General features: G+C 45.9%; 1 protein-coding gene across 4 annotated transcripts in view; it reads left to right on the top strand.

The window, feature by feature from the left end:
• COL22A1 (collagen type XXII alpha 1 chain) overlaps positions 1-16,578 on the top strand; it is a 316,497-nt gene extending 299,919 nt beyond the window's left edge. For 3 of the 4 annotated variants that reach the window (XM_090040702.1, XM_090040701.1, XM_090040703.1), the window contains 8 exons: positions 233-304; positions 2,104-2,139; positions 2,680-2,724; positions 3,051-3,230; positions 5,330-5,396; positions 9,248-9,430; positions 10,992-11,125; positions 11,944-16,578. In XM_090040702.1, the coding sequence (XP_089896828.1) occupies positions 233-304; positions 2,104-2,139; positions 2,680-2,724; positions 3,051-3,230; positions 5,330-5,396; positions 9,248-9,430; positions 10,992-11,125; positions 11,944-12,120 (894 nt within the window). In that variant the 3' untranslated portion in view covers positions 12,121-16,578. The remainder of the gene's footprint in view (positions 1-232; positions 305-2,103; positions 2,140-2,679; positions 2,725-3,050; positions 3,231-5,329; positions 5,397-9,247; positions 9,431-10,991; positions 11,126-11,943) is intronic. The other variant, XM_090040704.1, reaches the window with a different exon arrangement.
• Positions 16,579-17,119: the final 541 nt, after the last annotated feature.

Raw genomic sequence — 17,119 nt, 5'->3', positions numbered from 1 at the left:
ATGAACATGATACCCTCACAGAAAACTTATTGCAGCAGGGATTCCCTACTGGAGAACACTCAAAGTCATGAGAAACACAGGATATTGTGCCTTTATTTTAAGCATGGAAAGAGGAGAGAGGAAGGTGACATTTCCCATTCAAATAAATAAATGGAGACTCTGGAAGGACAGAAATGGCAGGGCAGAGGAGAAGCTGTGACTGTCTTCGTTTTTTTCTTCTTCTCTTTCTTAGGGTCCGAAAGGAAACAAAGGAGAAAATGGCAGCCCAGGGGTTCCTGGTTTCATAGGCCCTCGAGGACCTCCTGTAAGTAACAGGTTTGCTGTTCAACGCGGTGCCTGTTTTGGGCTGTTGAAGGTGGATGGAGCTGGTATGCTTCACCTGTGCAAAAACACAGGCAAGACGGCTCATATAACTGGGGAACTCTAATGCAGGCTCCTTTTTAAAGGGGCCTCACACCCTCTTTCCTGCCCACAAAAGCTCAAATTATTATCCCTGGGCATGACACTCTTAGGTTGCACAGAGGGTGGGAGTGATGTAAAGGTTTTCTTGGCATGACTTTGGGAAGATTGCAGTACTCAGAAAGCTTTCCATTGGGCCACATGTTATAAAAGAGCTGCATTAGGAATGGAATAAAGCATTTTGAATTTTCACACTCTTTCATAGTCTTGTGCCAAAGGCTAAGTTCCCTGATACCCATGAGTCTAGTTGTTCAAGGCTCAGAAATAGAAGTCTGTGCAATTAGAAATTAAAATGTTGCCCAACATGATTTAAAACCACTTCTCTATACATAAGAATATCACAGCCATAACATCCAGAAATTTCCAAAGCTAGAGGCAAATGTTGGGGCTCGCTGAGAAGCTGGGAATCTCCTCTTTCATAAATGTCTTTTTCTGAGCCCTGCAAGTAACCGACTTACCATTGCGGTGAATCTCTCTTTAGGATACCTGCTCCCAGTGCAGGCTGAATCTTCCCTAACTTGAGTCTCAGGCTAGGGAATTATTTTTTTGAATGAAAGGGGCATTTCTCACTGGTGAGAGAGAGAAGAAATATTTCCTTGGCAAGCTCATTTAAGCAAAATATAGTATCTGCAAAAGCTTCACTGGGGTTGTGGAACATTGGAATAAGTCCCAGGAGTTTGTATAGTTGGCAGGTGATATAGTAGGAAGCATGATATCACTTACAGGGATATGTGTATATATATAGATACAGATCTCTATATATAGAGATCTATATATAGAGATCTGTATCTATATATATATCGATATATATCTCTATATGTAGATATATAGATTTTCAGTATATATATTTCACTGCCTTGTGGGACTGATTACATGCATTTCCAGCTTATGAAAGGAATACCAAGTATATACGCACATGCACGCATACTAAAAATAAAATGTATTCCAAGGGTTTAGATGCACATTGTACTCCTTGTATGAGAGTGCAATAGGTACATTGGTACCTACAATGTTTTACATTGTTACATTGGTATTGCATTCAATCCAGTGCTTTGTCATTGCAGTAGCAGATGCTGCACGAAATGTGAAAATAAAGGGAGTATGTAAATTTTTTTTTATTAGATACAAAATATGAGGGAGTAGCTAGTGGAGAGGGTGTATTTAAGCCTAGGTAGCCTAATTAGCAGTTCAGTAAACCACATTGAGAGCTTTGTGAAACATCCAAAAGAAAAATCCCCTGTATGGCACCAGAAACAGAGAAACCTGTGCCAAGAATACATTCATCCCAAGCATTGCTAGCCTTGGAGGGATGACTAGAAGTTCCCTGGCATTTAGGAGCGAGCCTTCCTGTAGCATGCAGCAGTTTGAGAAATTGATTTTAACCTTGATCTAGAGTTTAGATTATGCTTTGTATGGGATGGCTTGGATTAGAAATGATCCTGCTTCTGGCAGGCAGTTGGACCAGATGACCTGTGGAGGTCCCTTCCAACCCTACTCCTCTATGCATCTTTGAGTCTTTAAGAGCTCCCTTTGGTTAGCGTTGACTTTTCCTATTCCCGACTCACCATTTTCAAATGTGACACATGGCAACAGAGATTCAGATTTGTAGTGCAATATTCTGAGTTTATTCTCTGTATCTTTTAGGGTGAACCGGGAGAGAAGGGTCCCCCAGGAAAAGAGGTAAGTCCACTTCCTAGCTGTTTCAGAGCAGTACTGTTGTCTAAGCTCAGTGAAAATATTGGGCTTGTGAGGTGGGTTTTATACATTACCGTATTTTGTCACATACAGAACCCCTTGGAATATAATATGCACGTTGTTTTTGAAAGGCAGATTGAAGGGAAAAAAAAATCTTTCCTTGTAGTAAATAACTCAGTAGCAGCAGTGAGGGAGCTGACCCTGCTCATTGCTCTGCTCCCTGTGGGAAGGTTGCAGATTTTACTGCTCTAAGGAGCAGAAACTGTTCTTACCATATTTTTCACATCTAACACCTACTTAAATTTCTAGCAATGGGTTTTGGGGGAAAAAGTGTGTGATATATGCAAGAAAAGAGTACTTTTTAATTTTTATTCTGGAATTACTAATAGAAACAAAGAGCATGAGGGGACTGTGAAATATATAGGGCTTTATTTTCCTGAAGTCTTGGGAGCCATCAGAAGGGGAAGCATCCTGTCCCTAACTCAGTAATAGAATCGCGTGCTCATGCTGAGTATTTCATTGCAGGGTGCAGCTGGGCAACCAGGTGAACATGGATCCAAAGGAGACAAGGTGCATTGGACAGTATCATTTGTTGTTCTGTATTACATGGAAGCCAAAAGAAATTTAGATGGGGTTGGCCGAAAGTACGGCCTGTGGGCTAAGTGCAGCCCGTGAGGATCTGATGTTCTGCACACATCTGCCACCTTTAGTTATTGTGCTTCAGTCACAGCTTGCAGTGAACTAGATACTAGACCCAGGAACTTTGCACATTTTGGTGGTCAGAAGATGCTTAACCCTTTGCTCAGTAACTTTATGTTCCCCTAAGCTTTGGTGGGGGGAAGGAAAGAAGTGACGTATTCATCTCTTTGTGCTGATGCCATGGTTTTGTCTGATAGGGAGATCCTGGAGTCAAAGGTGACAAAGGGCCACAGGGGGAGAAGGGCTTACCTGGCGAGCCTGGAATACCAGGCCATAAAGGCCACCCAGGACTGATGGGTCCTCAAGGGCCACCAGGAGACAATGGACAAACTGGACCTCCAGGTCCCCCAGGACAGCCAGGATTTCCTGGTCCACGGGTAAGGACGGCAAGTGTGAGTGACAAGTTTTGTACAGAGATGCAAGCTCAATGGCGTGGGACTAGGCAAACACAATCATGAATCATAGAAAAACGAGCTACAGCCGCTTAGGAGACGGGCCATCTTACCCAGTAACCTTGTGCTAAGGCTGACTGCTGCATACACCACGTGCATGACCTAAGTATGATCACCTACTTACTGTCTCTCCAAACCTTCATTAAAACACAGTGGAGATGATGCATCTCCCGGGGTCCTCCCGCTACATAACAGTTTAGTTAAATGGATATAGCTCAGCATATGGGCATTGTTCAGATGATGCATAACCATGAGATCACTAAGTCATTACCATTTTTTGCGGGATTGATATCCTTGCAGTGTTTTTGCAAAACTTTCATTTAGGTTTGATTGGTGAATTCCAGCTGGGGAACACAATTCTACCAACCTAAAACTCCTGCCTCAAGATGAATGTGACTGTATTCACTCCCCACAGAAGCTCTGGCTGGGCTGTGTTTAAAAAGCGCTCAATTACAGACCAGAAACACCACCCCCCCCAACCTTGAGTTATGTAGGCAGGTTAAGTGACTTAAAAGATCCTTTCAGTTCAAGTTTGGCATGGAGAAGATGCTCTAAAGCAGGAAAACACACAGGGATCTCTCTGCAGTCAGCTTTTATGGAAACAACGGTGCCGCATAATTAAAACAAAAGATGAGACCTTTGCAGTAGATAGGCCTTATTTATTTTTTTTTCATCTTGGCAAGCATTATGCTTGAGGTTGTAATCACAAAGGGCCTAGAGATAGGAAGAGGCTTCCTCCAGGAGCATTATACTGTATAATAGTTTATTCAAACATTTTACAGCTTCCTCTGCTAATGGACATTGTCAAAAAAGAAGATGCTAGGCTACATGGACTGTTGCTATAATCCAAAAATTACAGGATTCAGCTCAGCAAAGATCATTAAATCTTATTTATTTGAATAATTTGTTCTGTCTGACAAAAAACACTCTAATCAGTTAAAGTGCCTGAGGGCACAATATTTAAGAGAATGAAGAGATTTGTTTTATAGTTGCGTAGTCACTGTTCATGCTCTGAGAAATGAATCCTGACTTCGGAAACTGTTACCGCAAGGGGATTCCAGGAGAATTAAAGCTCTGATAGAAAGGATGGCTATGTTTTAGACAAAGCACATCCTTGTTGCTCAACAACTTGGAAGATATGTGATAACATACACTAATGAGCTATAAAGAATTAAGGCAACTAAAAGCACTGAGTTTAGAACTGCAAAAGACTTTTCCTTTTTATAGCCCTATAAGTACAGTCTGCAAGCTCCAAAGTATTTTTGACACGCTCGGTGCAAGTGTTCAGTTATAGCAATGAGGACATTGGTCTTGATGTTGATGGACCAGTCTTCATGTCTGAGTCAGTAGGAAATGGACTTAAATAGGTTATATTCTGACATGAATTTTATTTGTTGTACAAACTCTAATGTTACATCAGAGGTTTATTTTTTTTTGTAAATGTTTACTAGTTTTCCTAATTATTAATGAAAAATAATACAATTTGTTTCAAGAAGGTTTCTCAGCAGGTTACAAGCAGAGGTAAAGGTTAAATGCTACTGTATTATCCATTAAAATGAAGCTAGAGATGCTGGAATTTTTCACATGAATATTTCATTCTCTGAGAAGGGGAGCTTTAGGTCAATCAATATAGTGTCCAAATATGAGTCAGTAAGAATAGCACAGATCTAGATACTTGCCTTCATTTCACAGACAGACACACACACACGCGCACATTTGTATACCCACACATCCTTCTGTATAGATCACTTGCTTCTGCAGAGAGATTTGATGCTCATAGGATGCTGGGGAGATGCAGTGAAGCAATGTATCCATGGGGCACCCTGGCCGCAGCCATCTCCAGGTGCTCGAGCGCTATTCTTTGCAGTTCAGAGCGGGAACTGGGGGCAGACCCTTCAGACTTGGAGACCTTGCCAGCTGAAAGAAGCAAGCCCACCGTATCTTCTTTAATAGACTCCAGGTGACAGGTTTTGCCTGCTGTCTTTGCCATGAGTATTATGATTCCTTCTCACTCTTCTCCCCAGGGGGAGCCTCCATCCTTGGAAACTCTGCGAAGGCTCATCCAGGAGGAGTTAGGAAAGCAGCTCGATGGTAAGTGTCAGTATGGGCAAGCCACTGCAGCGTCTGAAGTGCCAAAATGTACTTTGTATGGCCCCAACATTTGTGATTTGTGTCTGAGCCTTTCCTAGAGGTCTGAGGACAGCTTTAGGATGGGAGCAACTTGGGAAGAGGAGACACGTAAAACCAAATGGTGCTTGCATAGCCTTCCACTTTTTGCTGTCACTGATTGTACTTGTATTAACACAAGGGCTTGCAGCCCAAGTTCTCCTTCTGGTCCGTCAGGTACAAAGCATGTACTTACGACATCATGGCCTCCTGTTATGGGAATAGCTATGATATTATTGTGACTTCACATCAGGATTTCACAGTGGCATTAAGTAGGGTCTGGGAACTACAGGTATCTTTCAACAGACGTATCTTTGGATACAGAGTTGGAATGAAAGGACTGTAGGCTCAGACACACATGCTGTATGAGCAGTGGCCTGAAGGAAAATAAGGGGGAGGAAACAGATGAAGCCTGCTGCTTTATTTTGGCTGTAGACTGATGTAGCACTATACCATTAAAAAAGAAGTTGGGGTGGGAGGAAGCATAGGAGGTAGATCTGTGAAAAGCTTTGGTAGGTGATTCAATTCAGAGAAAAATCACCCCGATTCAGGGTCTAAACCTCCAAATCTGAATTGAACCAGAAGACCAAGTAAAAACTCTGAATCGATTCGAAGCATCCAAACTGATTTGGAAAAAGATTTGGAAAAGACTCAGCGATTCGGAGATTCAGTCATAAATTAAACAGGCAGCTGACAGCTGCCTCCACCTGGATAAGTCTGATGGGATTGGGGGAAGGGTGTGGGGGAGGGAAGGATTGGGACTAGGGCTGGGGCTGGGACAAGCAGCCCAGCTGGGGTGGTGGGGCACGGTACTTGGGGAGAGGGATGTGGTGGGGGTGGGATGTGGGCATGGCAGAGCTGGGAGTGGGGGCTCTGCCCTGCTGCTTACCCAGCCGGGGGGGGAGGGGCATGCGGGCACGGTAGTGCTGTGTGAGGGGGCTATGCCCTGCTGCTGCCTGCAGCATGGGGTAGTGGGGGGCAGTGGGGATTGCCTCCCCCCTGCCTGGCACCTGCGCAGCAGCTGCCCCATGGGGCGGGTACAGCATGGCTCGGCAGGGCGCCATGCGGTCTGAAAGCTGAGGTGGCTCCAGCAGTCAGCCGGTGCCCGGCAATGCTCAACTACAGCTGCTCCAGCTCCCAGACAGCATGCAGTGCCCTGCTGAGCTGCACTGCACCCACGCCGTGGGCCAGTTGCCACGCAGGTGCCAAACGGGAGGGTGATCCCTGCTGCCCCGCGCTGCATGGAGGGGCTCTGCCATGAGCGCCCAGAGGCTGCAATCACTGCCATTCAGACGGTGAGTGTGGGGCTTTTTTTGTGTGTTTTTTTTAAAAGTGCCAGGAAGAAGTGCTTGGGCTGGACAGGGACTGGGGCTGGGGCCAGGCAGGGCAGCCACAGGGGCTTCTCCCACAGCTCCCCAACCTGGGTAGAGGCAGGCACAGCCAGAGGAGCTGCCCAGCTGTGCCTGCCTTTCTCCAGCTGATCCAAATCACTGAATCTGTCTGAATCAGCACCAAATCTTCTGAAGCTGATTTAGCCGAATTGATTCAGGACAGTGATATGAATCACCAAACTGAATCACTGTCCTCTGAATTGGCCAAATTTGAATTCAAATCAAATACTTCCCTATTCACACAGGCCTAGTCGGAGGTGTGTGTGGGAGCTCCTGAACAGAAGTGCACATCAGCTGAATCAATGTAACAGTTTTATTTGCCCACTTTTTATAGTGACAGGAGTGAGCTCAACTGCTATAACATTAAACCTGAATGAAAACTGATTTAAATTTGCTTACATGGTCAAATGGGTCGCTAATTGGCTGGAGGGCCGCACCTAGAGAGCGGTGGTGGATGGGTCATTTTTGACCTGGAGGGATGTGGGCAGTGGGGTCCCCCAGGGCTCGGTCCTCGGGCCCGCACTGTTCAACATCTTCATCGGTGACTTGGACAAGAGGGTAAAAAGCACCCCATTCAAATTTGCTGATGACACTAAGATGTGGGGAGAAGTGGGCACGCTAGAGGAGAGGGACAGGCTGCAATCAGATCTGGACAAGTTACAGGGGTGGGCGGATGGGAACCGGATGGGTTTCAACACTGACACGTGCAAGGTGCTGCACCTGGGGAGGAAGAACCAGCACCATACCTACAGGTTGGGGAGCTCCCTTCTCATCAGCACAGAGGCAGAAAAGGATCTTGGAGTCGTTATTGATGCCAAGATGAACATGGGCCGGCAGTGTGGGGAGGCAGTCACGAAGGCCAACTGCACCTTGTCGTGCATCCACAGATGCATCTCGAGCAGGTCCAGGGAGGTGATCCTCCCCCTCTGTGCGGCACTGGTCAGGCCGCAGCTGGAGTACTGCATCCAGGTCTGGGCGCCGCACTTCAGGAGGGATGTGGACAACATGGAGAGGGTCCAGAGGAGGCCACTCGCATGGTCAGGGGGCAGCAGGGCAGGCCCTATGAGGAGAGGTGATGGGACCTGAATCTGTTCAGCCTCCAGAAGCGAAGACTGAGAGGGGATCTGGTGGCCACCTATAAACTTGCCAAGGGGGACCAGCATGCAATGGGAGAGCCCCTGTTCCCCTGAGCACTACCAGGGGTAACAAGGAACAACGGCCATAAGTTGACTGAGAGTAGATTCAGGCTAGACATCAGGAGGCGCTACTTCACTGTCAGGATGGCTGGGAACTGGAGCCAACTTCCAAGGGAAGTAGTGCTCACCCCTACCTTGGGTGTCTTTAAAAGGAGGCTAGACAGCTCCCTAGCCAGGGTCATTTGATCCCAGCATCCTTTCCTGCCCATGGCAGGGGGTCGGACTTGATGATCTGCTCTGGTCCCTTCCTACCCTACAGACCATGGAACTTGCATTCATTTCTCTCCACATCTGTCTGTATAGAAGCAAGCAGACATAGTACTTAACTTCAGTACAGTGTGATATGCAGTAAACCTGGTGTTATTTAATCCAGTATAATTTTTCTTCAGTCTGCAGGGTCAGACAACCTATGCTACTAGCAGAATGACTGGCCATGGCTTGGCCACTACCCCAACTAGCCCATGGTCTTATCCCCTGTGTCCACACCAAGTGTCAGAGCACAACTTGGTCTCACATCAGAGTGTGGGGTAGAGTCTCGCTATGCAGACTTCCTCCCCACAAACTTAGATGCAGAGGAAACCTAGCATATGTTCTGCAGTATGTGCCGTATGGTGCCGGGGGCAGGATTTGCATCCATATGCAAGTCAGGGGGAAAGAGAGATGATTTTAATTTTCAACAGGATTCCAAATTGCTAGTCATGCCCCCAGCAGAGAAGTCACTGATGGTTTGGATTAGCTTGAGGCACCTAAAGCCCCCTTAATTTTTTTTTAAGTTGGTGTTACATATTTCAAGGCCTTCACAAACTGCAAGCTGCAGTTAGTGCATATGTATGGAAAATATGCTGACATGGGCAATGTCTCAGTCACATATTCTCTTTTCACAGCAAGTGCTTAGCCATTTTGTCAGATGAAAGCAGGTCCCAGGAGAGAGTAGGATGTGGACCAACAGGGTGAGGAAAGGACAGTTTGGGATCCAGAAAATGTTTGCACCTGTATGTTAAAGCATTTTAGGGAAAGTGAGGGATGTCATCTGGAGATGACAGATTGAGTCTGCCTGTGAAGTTTTAAGATGTGGGTTAAGTAATACATGTACTGTTCCCGGCCCTGGTGTCTGTGCATCCTTGGCTTTCCATTGCTAATAACCAATTACCTTTTAACCTAATAAAGCCATCTTTTTTTCTATCCTCAGCAAAACTAGCTTACCTCATGGCTCAGTTGCAGCCAGCGCATGTCAAAGCCCCTCAAGGTAGACCAGGGCCTCCAGGTGTTCCTGGCAAGGAAGGACTCCCAGGAAGACCTGGCCCTCCGGGAGAGCCTGGCCGGCCTGGGCAAACAGGATCTGAAGGACCACCAGGGCCTGTGGGTCCAAAAGGTGAGTGAATCCAAAAGTCTGTTCCAGCAGCCTGTGCGCCCTCTAAAGATGCCACTTTGCTCCAGGTATACCCAGTACTTTCTCTAAATACAGTGTGTATAGCGTTTTGCCGGTAAATGGAGCTGGTTTAAATATCGTTTGGTTCTGCTGATTCCAAAAAACAGAGCATTTATCAATATTGCAGTGAAATGTTTCATGAACTTGTTTTGTTTTGGAGTCTTATTCCTAAATCTAGTCCTAAGCAGGACAAGAAGTGATGGGATTAAATTGCAACAAGGAAGATTTAATTTTGGTATTAGGAAATACTTTCTCACTATCAGGTGCTTAAACATTGGAACAGATTACCTGGAGAGGTTGTGGACTCTCCACCCCTGGAAATGTTAAGTGCAGGCTAGACAAATCATTGTCTGGGATGGTTCAGACAAGGATGATTTTGCCTTGAGTAGGGCATTAGACTACATGACTTCCTAAGGTCCCTTGTAGCGCTGTATTTATATGATTCTAAGGGGTTCATTTCACCAGTGGGACAGGACTCCTCTATATCTGGCAAGACATTTTAAATATCCCTGCTTTGGGCCTAACCAAGCATCATCAACCTTTGCCTTGGGCTGACTTTTCATTGCTCAATTACTGTAACTATGTGGGCCAAGCCCATCCGAGCTCAGATAAGCAGTACTTCAGTCCCATGGAGTGGTTCAGTTCCACTCTGGCCGTCATCCATTAATATGCTTGAGTACGCATTTCACTTTCAACCTGTAAATCGTGCCCTGGATCTGAGCGGGGTGAGAGCCAAGCTTAAAGTTAAGCACATGGTAAAGTGCTTTGCTGGACGAGGGCAGAGAGCTCAGTAAGTTGCAGAATCGAGCCTTCGGTGGGGAGACCATCATGTAAACATCACAATCCAGTACCCTGACCGAATTGTGCTAAAGGGCTTTTTTTCAAGAGTGGATTCCTACCTAGACTTGTCACCATGCCACTTAGGAGTGACACTCCAGGAAGGGTGACCTTCAGAAAAGGACTCGGTCTTCCTCATTTGCCACTTGCCAGCTAAACAGCCCGGCTACGTACCAAAATCAGCCCAATGTCTTGTGCACCTCTCCTCACCTGAAGTGATGTGGGCTTCAAAGGAAACTCATAAAGAGCAGCCCCTTGTCTGTCTGTTCAAGCTGAGGGATGGGGATGTGGCTAATGCCTGTATGGAGTATACAAAGGATGGGGGAATTTCTCGATGTCTCCAACTGCTCAAGGCTCCTTCTCAACCCATCCTTGCCACTGGCCTTCATCACAGTAGATACCATGTGTCAAAGAAGTGACTGGTCCCAAACAGCATCACTTTGCAAAACCTCTCTAATCTCCTTTCTGTGTCCTGTCTGAGATTGTCAATGATGGGTATTTATTTAGCAGAATTTGCAGGGCTGCAAAGTGAGCACTTCTGCTATGGCTGCTATGTTTTCTTGTATTACAACTGGGCCTAGCAGACCTGTCCAGGAGCTAGGACCTCCTTGTTGGGTACCTTTGTTTTATGCCAATCATACTAATCATTTTGGTTTTATCTTGCCAGGTGAAAGAGGCATGAAAGGTGAAAAAGGAGAAGCTGGCATTGGTCAGAGGGGTGAAATAGGTTCTCCAGGGATTCCAGGTGTGTCGGTTGTTCCTCACGCCGGGTCCCACCCTATCTCTCAAGATAGGCTCAAGGTTGGACATCTGCCCAAGCATAGGTGGCCTCTTGGGTTTGTGTGGTAATGGCAAGCTGGTATCTTTATCAACAGCCCACAAGGGAGTGATGTGGCAAGCAAAAGGTCCAGCTGCCTTTGACCCCCAGGCAGAATGACCTGATCTCCCTTTCACAGCTGGCCTGCCGGGATGGTCTTTGGGTTTGCATCAAGGCGGAGGCCCAAACTCATGCCTCCCAAGCTATAGCAGGACATCTTACTAGCTCTGTGTTCCTCACTCCCCTTTTTCAGTAGATTAGTTTGGGATGCTTGTCAGCCTCCCCAAACCCTGTAACAGCAGAGTGGAGCTGGTAACTTGCCAGCAAGTAGAGAATCACATCTCAGCCAAACACCCAGATGTTGGTAAAATCTCAATATAAGCCTTGTGTTTGAGGCAGGTGAGCATAATATTGGGTCTTTATCAACACGTGCAAATATTTGCTAGCCCTTCAGGTTGAAAAACCTTTGGTCAGCCCTTATTCACACCCTTATTCACTGCCAAAAGGGAGCCAGCACTGTGCTTCAGGTCTCTGTCTGCCGTGATTGGCATGCAGACCTCATGTCGTATGAAGGCGGCTATGCACAGAGGCATGTTCGGTGGTCACTCCAAGTGGCAGCTGCGTGAAAGGCAGGGAAGTGCACTGCTTCTACCTGCATGTGGGGAAGTGGTCCAGACTGGGCTTGGTACATCATGACGGGCCTGAGCCAAACATCTGGATGGGGCCCTTGTTGCATGACACAACGCTGTTGAGTCAACCCCTGGGAGCAGTGCTCACCCAACGCACTCTGTTTATATTCTAGGTCTCCCAGGGGAACCTGGCTATGGGAAAGATGGGATGCCAGGACCACCAGGCCCCCAAGGTGAAGCTGGGGCGCCTGGCCTCATGGGCCCACCGGGACCTTCTGGAGCCAGTGGGCAGTGCGATCCCTCTCAGTGCGCTTACTTTGCAAGTCTGGCTGCCAGGCCCGGCAACATGAAGGGACCCTAGAAACTGCAGCCTAGGGACAACCTCTCTGGACTGATTTCTAAAACTTGAATTCAGCAATCCAGCTCCTGGATTTCTTTCCTTGCATTTCTTTATGGGAGGCCTTTTAGACGATGATAGCCAACAAATGCTGCCGGTCGGTCAGATTAGTATTATAATTATTATTAATTATTATTATTATTGTTGATGATGTGAGAAGTGATTTTGTTTTTGTTCTCTCTAACATCAGGGAATGTTAAAAATTAAGAGTAAAGGTTTAAAAAAAATATATATATATAAAAATGTATATGATATTGATGCCTAGCATAGCTGTCACTGTTTATATAGAAATTGTTGTGGTGCCAAAAATAAGAGTTCAGCTGGTGAATTCTTGTCTGAACATCAGTCACCCCATCCTCCCCTTCCCCCCCCCAGAAAGATCCCAAGTGCTGCATTCAATCCATGGTCATGCCTGTGAAACAGGCCTGCAATGAGGTTGTTAGCACTAGCTGCAAATTGCTAAGACGCTGGGGAAACATGCCATGCAGAGGCTGGCAAAGAGCGATGCCATGCCTTCAGCTCACAATGGACAATCAGTTATAGGCAACAAGCACCGGGTTTCCCAGAACAGCCATGTTAAATTTAATGTTCTCTTGCTCATAAAGGACACAAACTGTAATCATGCGAATCCAATTTATAGGCTTTTTACAGCCTTTTTACAGGCGTGGCATTAGGGCTCTGAATAGAGGGTAAGACGCGGCATCCTGCTCTGCACGTGTTCTCCCATTACGCTCCAGAGGTGGTAGTCCCGGCATGTGGGGCTTTTGCTCTTATTGCCGAGGAGAAGCCTCTGCAAGCCACCAGGAAGTTTGTCCTCCTTCAGCTAAGACGATGTTTTGTGCTGTCTTTGCTGTAAATGGCTAATGGCACCACCTAACGTTAATAGAGGGGTCTTCCACGTCTGGGCTAGATGTTATGTTGGGATGGAGCGTATTATGGGAGGTCAGTCTAGATGGACTGTGTTATGGAAGGGATCTGAGAAGAGGCTGGAGAAGCACCTCTTTGAGATGGTTTAGGAATAGTGAGCCCATCATGCATCAGTGCAGGGGTTGGAATAGATGGCCGTAGAAATCCCTTCCAGTCCTATGACCGTGAGAGCTCCCCTCTTGCTTGTGAATCCGAACATCTGAGTGTGATGTGCAGTCCACCATTTCTGAATGATGCGGTGCACAGTTTTGGAAGTAAGGAAGTATGTCGGAGCTGATCCATTAGAGGGCCTCTTACATGCAGTGGGCAGTGCAGATAAGTATTTGGAGAACAAATGAGTTAAAGGAAGTTTTGTAGATGTATCAAACAGTCCCACCCAGAGACTGGCTGTTGAAAATAGTTGATCTCTTCAGTATGAAAAATGCAATAATGACCATATCTCCATATGGGAGGATACAAGTCTTTCTTCTGTAGATTGCAGTGGTGTCATTCCCCTGCCAATACACAGTGGTTCATTGTATTTTCATTTACCATGTTCTTTGCCATATAAAGACAGTAATGGTGAACGTTTCATACATGGAAGAGTTAATTGCTTATGGTGTAACTTAAGGAAGTGTGTCTATGCTGTGCTTCCTCTGATAGGTCAACTCTCTGTATTTAAACCATTGTAATGTCTAATCTGTGCAGCAAACAGTAGGCAGGCATGTTGATCACACAGCGCTTTGCAGTACCAGGCTTTCTGTGCAAGGCTAGGATACAGTCCACCTACGATAGCGGTAACAGAGGGCAAGTTTCACACCCAAGAGCTGCCTCCCTCATAGCACAGAACGTCATTGCTGATAGGTATCGTGGCAGCGGCCGGGTTGTGTAGAGGTCAGGTATCTTAACTGGGCCATGTTAATGTGACATTTAACTCCTGTCATTTCAGTAACTCACAAGACTCTGTACCTCATATCTAGGAATGCCTCTGCACCTTCTGCCTTGGCTGTAACAAAGTCAGCATGATGTACATAGTGTAAGTGGGAAATACATACAAATGTTCTTAAAATAGGCTCAGGGCCTTTTTCCCCTCCGTGAGATTGTGCAGTGGATTCTCATTTTGAGGCTTTAACACAGGATGCAGTTGCTTGAGAGGGGGAGAGAGTGTTTTTTTCCCCTTTGCAATCTCTTGAATTCAGAAATCTATGCACTTTTGCCAAGAGGTGGCTGCTCTTAAAATAAAAGGCATTTCTGCAATTTGAGCGGCAGTTGCAAATACGAATAGAGGATGCACAGACTAGATGCTTGTGACATGTCCCTGATTTCAGTCCATGGTCATCCTGGGACACTGAGAAAACACTCCGGTGGGCTGCTTTTCTTTCTCTATCACTGCTTGCTGTAGCTCCAAGCACGTGGTTACAAGTGTGTGCTATGGCTCTCTCATTTATGTAGCTTACCCATCCTCAGAAGTTGTGACCAAACCCTTTACCAGCCCCTCTGAATTCCAAGATGGCAGGAAATGGCTTGCATAAGAAGAGAAGATCTTAAAGAGAGTGGTGTTTGGTTAAAATATGGGCAGGATGTCCTTAATGCTGCTAGAGTGATAATGCCGATTGCACCAACAGTTAACAATATCCTGTGAACTGGCTTAAGCACTTAGCAGAAATAGCACGTGTTCCTTGTGGAGCAAACCTGTAATATCTAAGCAATAAAACCCAGAGGAGAGGATTGGCCCACAAAGATCACCTAGGAAGAACGAGCCCTTTTTAATGTACAACTTCATGTCATGGGAGATATAGAACTACACTGATGAGAGCATGGCCTTGATGGAGAATTCAGTGAGAAAATTTCTTTTGCTATGAACCACGATGGGAACGGGCCCAGTGTGTGCAATTTGAAGTGTAGGTCCCAACATCCAAAATAGGCTTAATTTACAGAGAACTGAGAAATCTTCCCACAGCCCCAGTGGGCATTTCTTTAGACCCCAATCGCACGTGTCCTTTTCCATGGGCTTTACTGAGCAGGTTTGCACAAATAGAGACTGAGGAAGGACTGGCTTGGTTGTAGTGCTACAGAGAAGAACCTGGGGCTGACCATATGTTGAATTTGAGCCAACAGTGTGCTCTTGTTGCAAAACAAGCCATCAGCAACCCGGGTTGTATTAATATTAGTGTCACTTGCCAAAGAAGGGAAGTGATTCTTCTGCTCTATTTGGCACTGGGGAGGTCTTACCTGGAGTCCTGCGCCCAGTTTTGGGCCCCACGCTTGAAGAAAGATGGGTACAGCTGGGAAAGAGTTCAGTGCAGGGCAACCAAAAATATGCAGGGCCTGGCAGGTAAGACTTATGAGACTTATGAGGAAAGACTGAAAGACCTGAGGTTATATAACCTGTAGAAGAGAAGCTTTGAGAGGGCATTTGATAAGTCTTCAAGTCTCCGAAACGTGATTATAGAGAGGATACACATGGGCTCTTTTTTGTGGCTGTAGGAACAACGGTCTCAAGCTGCAGCAGGGAAATTCGGGTTGGGGCTTAGCAGGAACTTTCTGACTATGAGTGTGGTCAGGCATTGCAGCAGGCCACGTAGGGAAGTTGTGGTATCTCCAGGCTTGGAAACTTTCAGCAGCAGGGTAGACGAACACTTGGAAGGGATGGTTCAATCAGAGGGTGCACTAGATGACCTCGCGAGGTCCATTCCAGCTGTGCTTTCCTATGATCCTACTTGACGTATCATAAGCAGGTCCAAGCGGGCTACTCCAAGGCATACAGTTCAGTAAAGGAGGGGATCAGAGCCTTATTGAATTACCTAGCTTATGCACCCGGATCTGACATGTTATGCCTTAACCTCTCTGTGCCTCAGCATCCCTGTCTCCAAATGGTTGCATGATCAAGCCCTGTGATATCCATGGGATGAGAAGTACTAGTATATGCAAGTGCCACCTATCACAATAATGTCTATGAATGGAGCTTGTGGTTTATGTCTGAGCATCGCTCGCCTTTTTTCATCAGCGCAGCCCAGCCTTACTGAAAAAAGGGCATGCTGATTAAATATGATTAGGGATACAGCCAACATTTTATTTATAGATTTAAAAGGTGCTAATTATATGTGAGTTTTATGGCATTGTGTGATTTTTTTTTCCGTTTGTTTAATGGAGTGTATAAATTATTGTGGTTGTTAGTAAATAAGCTATTGTTCCAAGCATTTAAAAAAAAATATTTTTATTATCATTCTTTTGCCTATTAAATGAGCACCCCCCAGAATTATTTTGGGGGAAAGAAATGTGTGCGTTAAATTATTTCAGGGATTCTTATTTGTGGTTGAAAGTCTTTCAGCCTGAATTAGCTTTCTTTCACGGAAGCTCTCGCTGGCATTTAATTATTTTCCTTCCCTGCCATTTGTGAACAGTTTGCAACACAGTCTCATGGTGCTACTTTACTGAGCTCCGGTTTTTTTTTTTTCTTCTCTTGTTGTTGTTAATATGGGCTTATTAAACTATTTAAAACTGACCAGCTGTTCTGCCTGTTTGTTTGGAAATTTGTGTTCACCAACAGAAAACAGAAGAGCAGACGGGTAAAACAAATGATTTTGCGTTCTCTCAACATAACGCTCTTGCTGCATCGGTGTCTAACTTGAGGGTCTCTGCTCAGAGCCCAAGGCACGATGGGAAGCTACCGTATGAGATATTGGCATCTTTCAAGGAGGAGGACACTTCGGTGGTCCGGGGTCACCTTGGGGCTCAAAAACGTTGGGTTCAGTTCTCTGCCTTGCTGCAGACTTCCTCTGTATTCATAGAGAAATCATTCAAGTCTTGGAAAAGTCACTTCAGATCCACCAAGATGGTTACAAGCCGAACTAGTATGGGAGGTGTCAACGTTTCTTTGCGAAGCTGGGCCCCAGCCTAGATATGGCTCGGTTGTAAGGCACAAGGCAGGGTGGCACCTTCTAGACTAACTCGTACAGAGAGGCCTTAAAGATAGCAAAGCTACATTATTGGGACCATGTCGGCGTGTAAGCGAGAGAGGAGACATACTAGAGCTGTACCCTCCC

The sequence above is a fragment of the Crocodylus siamensis genome, chromosome 3 (assembly GCF_052110815.1).
Source record: "Crocodylus siamensis isolate JL-2025a chromosome 3, ASM5211081v1, whole genome shotgun sequence".
Lineage (NCBI taxonomy): Eukaryota > Metazoa > Chordata > Crocodylia > Crocodylidae > Crocodylus > Crocodylus siamensis.
Note: the sequence above shows the minus strand (reverse complement) of the source record. Positions and strands in the feature narration are given on the sequence as shown.